We start from the raw sequence: 5000 nt of genomic DNA on the forward strand, positions 1-5000 counted from the left end.
AAATTCTTAATTTAAGGCTCCTTTGTGAAAGTCAGAGAAATCATCAGAAGAATGTTTTCCACAACTTTATTGACTTTAAAAAAGCATTCGATAGGGTATGGCACGAAGCGCTATGGCATACAATGGCCAAGTATAACATCAACCAGGGTATGACTAGGCTTATCCAAGAATTATATGAGAATGCGAAAACAACAGTTATGGTAGGTAACAACTACAGCGAATGGTTCGAAAGTACAGTGGGCGTTAGACAAGGATGCATTCTGTCTCCGACACTTTTCAATTTGTTTTTGGAAAGAATAATGCAAGATGCCCTTGAAAATTTTTCAGGAGGCATAAAGTGTACAGGACGTGTAGTTAACAACTTACGGTTTGCTGATGACATAGACTTGATAGCGGAAGATGCGGAAGAATTAGCAGAAATAACAAGACGACTGGATGAAACATCACACAGGTATGGAATGGAAATTAGTGCAGAAAAAAGTAAAATAATGGTCAGTGGGAGGAACATCAATCGAAACGTACTGGTCTATGTTAGGGGAGAACAACTTGAACATGTGTCAGAATTCAAATATCTAGGTGCAACATTAACAGAAAATGGAACCAGCGAAATTGAAGTTAAACATCGTGTAGGAATGGCAACAAGTGCTTTAGCTAGATTGGAATCTATTTGGAAAATGAGAAGTATTAGCATGAAATCAAAAATTAAACTACTAAACTCGATGGTAAAAAGCATTTTAATGTATGGATGCGAGAGTTGGACAATAACTGATAAGATCTGGAAAAAGGTGGAAGCTTTTGAAATGAAGTGTTACAGAAGGTTACTAGGAATAACATGGAGAGAGAGGCGAACAAATGGCTATGTCTGGAATAAGATAATAGAACATTTTACCACAGAAAAGGACAGGCCAGAACCATTCATGCGCACTATCGCCAAACGCAAACTTCAGTTCTTTGGACACCAGGTCAGGAGAAATAAAACAACAAAGTTTCTCATACAAGACTACTGTGAGGGAACACGCCAACAAGGTAGGCCAATAAGAACATGGCAAGACGACATAAAGGAGTGGACATCTCTTAACATTCAGAGAGCTTGTCACCACAGTCTCAATAGGAGGAAATGGAGGAAGGATGCCAAGACATGGGTGCACCAACGGCCTAACCGGCTGAGGTCATGATGATGATGATATATATATATATATATATATATATATATATATACATATATATATAAATAAATATACATATATGTATATATATATACATATATATATATATATATACATATATATATGTATATATATATACACACACACACAACACATATAAATATATATATATATATATATATATATATATATATATATATATATATATATAATGTATATATGTATATAATATATATATATATATATATATATATATATATATATATATATATATATATATATATATATATATATATAACCAAAGAGATAGAGGGCAGACAGACAACAGAGAAACCAACACAGTAAAGCAGCCTAATAAAGATAATGGCAACCAGTGACCCACAAGCACTCGGCATCTTTGCAAACGGTTATAAAGATGGATAGAAAAATCAGTAGATTTATAAATAAATAAGGTATATATACTGACTGACTAACAGATATTACATAGGTAGGCTGATAGATAAATAGGTAGATACACTGATAAAAAAAAAAAAAAAAAAAAAAAACGCGCACGCATTCACATGCAGGAGTATGCAAATTAAACTTAAATACTAAATTTATTTATTAATATCAATGATCATCTAAATAGATTAGGTTGGCCTATATGCAATTGCAACATTTTTATCTGGGACAACACATATTTGTGTAAGCGAACTGTTTGTGTGTGTGTGTGAGAGCAGCGCTGAATATCAGAAATGAATGATGTTTTCCCGGCTGCACGCTCAGATTCTCATCCCGAGATCAAACACAAAGGGAAAACTAACTTCCAGAAAATGTCTGCCAGGCCCTGTGCTCTTCCTTTCCTCACTGGCAGCGAATCCCACGGCCGGAAACTCAGTGAACCGCCAGCAAACTAGATGTGAAAAATGGACGCGGCTGATGTCAGATTCACTCTTGCTCATCCACCACACATAACGAGTGGCAGGGAAAGCCATTCTGCAGAGTGCACTGTGCACGCAGTTTATTGCCAGTCTGTCATTTAGGTCGGCGGGGCAGTGCGTTGTTATTACACTGGTCTTTCAATAGTATAGAATACAAGAAGGACGATGTTATCTTCTTTATCAGGAGTTTTCTTTATGTTTGAAACAATAAGAAGAGAAGACACAATACTAACTCTGCACATTCCGATGCTGAAATATGGTTCGTTGAAATGGATCTCTGGAGTTACTAGTACGGAGGCTCGTACACTCGTACACTCGGCAAGAGACACCGAATTCATTTCCAAAACAAATTGCATATTGTCTGGCATCGCCCATGGCATGAAGAGGGAAAAGGCAGTGTGGATGTATATATAGACAGAGGTAAATATGAATGTAAATCATAAGGCCTGAGATATGTTTAAGAACGAGAACGATCATTGCACGGATTCGTGGAACTCACATTTTGATATCATATTATTAGGAACTGAACACTGACAGAAATAGGATTCTCACTCGAAAGCGAGAACGAACACAGAGAATCAAACAAAGTGACGAGAGGCGACCTTAGGAAGGGTTTCCATCGTCACAACCGCCACTTGACATCCCGAGACATCCCACGAGGAGGAAGGACCTGAGGCGGAAGGAATCAATCACTGGGCGTTCGTTTACTGGCAATGTACTCCATCCGATCTTGGTAGAGTTGATGTAGATTAATCAGCTAAAGGAATCAATACTGATCAATCAATTCTTCCGCCATGAAGTCAGCGCGTTTCCTTTATTATGACTTCTAATCAACTTTATTATGACTTCTAATCAATGGTATTATTTGATACAAATCGTTGTAATTTCCATGATAACGACGATGCACAGTGAACACGTGACACTCCTGATGTATTACGTACCTGCTTCAATGTGCTTGAGCAAAATAGACTCTGTGATTTATTGTATCTTATATATGTATGTCTATAAATTCTGCTTCATCTTTCTCTCTTTCTGTTTGTTCTAAGTAATTCAGGATCGATTCCCGAGTTCCCTCCAGCATAATGATACTGAATATGTTGTGATTTTTCTTTACGGATTCTGTACTTGAAGAAAATAAAGCAACTACTGTCCTTGGAAAAATATATTATGTGACAAAACATTTGAGTCACGAATTCTAAATCAAAAATAAAATATTGAATCAGGATTACTATTCAGTGTGAACAGGGAGCTTCATAAATACTTTACAATAAATGATAATCTGCTCGTTTACATGAAACTTTAGTGACGCTAGCAACTGTCGTGTTGCCCATATGTGGAAATCTGTATCTCGCAAATAAATATTTCTCTTTAGGGTTCTCTTCTATCTTTATCCTTCCTCTGCGAGTATAACGCTCCTCGTGCCGGGACACTCGAACCATTTCCAACGCCTCAAGGAAGAGGAGTCAGCATGCACTACGACTGTGCGGGAAACGCACAGTCGTAGTGTATTGTATTAAGCACTCAGCGCAGCATCACAGGAAGTCTGATCAATCAACACACACACACGCACACACAGACACACACACACACACACACACACACAAGCGCGCGCGCATGGGGTGTCAAGAAGAGCAAGATAAATGCAGGTGCATTCCCGCCTTTGCAAGCACTGCTATAGCTTGCATCAGGGGAACCTTGTGCAATGTTAATCTTCGAAGGAGAAATTTGAGACAGAAATAACAGTTAATCAGTACATTACCGACCCACTCCACTGGAGGCACTTTGAAGGAACAAAGCTAGAAGGTAAGATTTGCACATCTATTGACGCTGAAAGTGTTTCATATTAAAATAATTCTGCTAATTATAGATTGTAGAGTATGGTTTAAATGATGACAGTTTTTTTCACATCCCAGCTGACACGTGGTATAGTAATTAAGCATGGTTTGCAAATATAATTAAAACAAACAAGCATAATAATTTGTCAGAAAAAAAATCCGTATCCCGCCAGCACATTGCGAGTTCCTCGACCTAAAGGGCAGGTGTGTCGGGATGCGATCGACTCCCACGCAAGGCCTAGTGCCAGTGTCAAAGCATCCTAGTGCCAGGATCCTAGTCTCGGTAATTCGACGAATCCGAAACTTCGCCTGTTATTATACGAACATGTAACACTGTCTGATATAATCCTGACTTCATTACTACTACCACTATATTACCTCAATGAACTAGAGAATGTAACGTATCCTTCATACAAAACGTAGGTGCGCTCGTTTTCTGTGAGATCAATCTGTTTCATGTTTATTTTTAATTTTACTCTAAGATGTCGGAAATTGTCGCGTGACTTTTATTTCCTTTTGTCAAAACCAGTCTTTACCATCACCAGTGTTTTCTAGGGAGACAAGGTGTTATTTCTATATATTTTTATCTATTCATAATTCCTGAAATAGAAAGAGAGAAACAACTCACCAGTCGATGAAAAGCATCACTGAAAAGACGAAACAATACGAAACACCTCTACCAAACATGATACTGTCTACATTATCAATAACAACCGTTCACTAACTTCTCGAATTAATGGCATGAGTTTCTCTGCGAACTATTAGCAATCTCTCGCTTAACGACGTTGAGGGAATGTACCGTTGGCTCGAAACCTCGTCATGCAATTTCAAACATATATATATATATATATTATATTACATATATATATATATATATATATATATATATATATATATATATATATATATATATATATATAATTTCAAACTTGCTAACAGTCGTGTGGGTTTAACGACAGGACGAATCATGTTGAGTCCCTTCCGTCATGGGATATGTGGCGTCGGTGCTAGAACGCATCGAGATGTAAATCATATCTCATTTTTCTTTACATTTCTTATTTTGTAGTGCCAAAAAGTGT

The 5000-nt window shown here is 37.2% G+C and overlaps 1 protein-coding gene across 1 annotated transcript in view; it reads left to right on the top strand.

The window, feature by feature from the left end:
- LOC147468651 (protein CFDP2-like) overlaps positions 1–2120 on the top strand; it is a 3494-nt gene extending 1374 nt beyond the window's left edge. Inside the window, exon 2 of the mRNA XM_086553059.1 lies at positions 1976–2120. Within this exon, the coding sequence (XP_086409185.1) occupies positions 1976–2120 (145 nt within the window). The remainder of the gene's footprint in view (positions 1–1975) is intronic.
- Positions 2121–5000: the final 2880 nt, after the last annotated feature.

Source organism: Penaeus japonicus, unplaced genomic scaffold (assembly GCF_977035675.1).
Source record: "Penaeus japonicus unplaced genomic scaffold, GWHDUDI00000001_assembly GWHDUDI00000027, whole genome shotgun sequence".
NCBI lineage: Eukaryota > Metazoa > Arthropoda > Malacostraca > Decapoda > Penaeidae > Penaeus > Penaeus japonicus.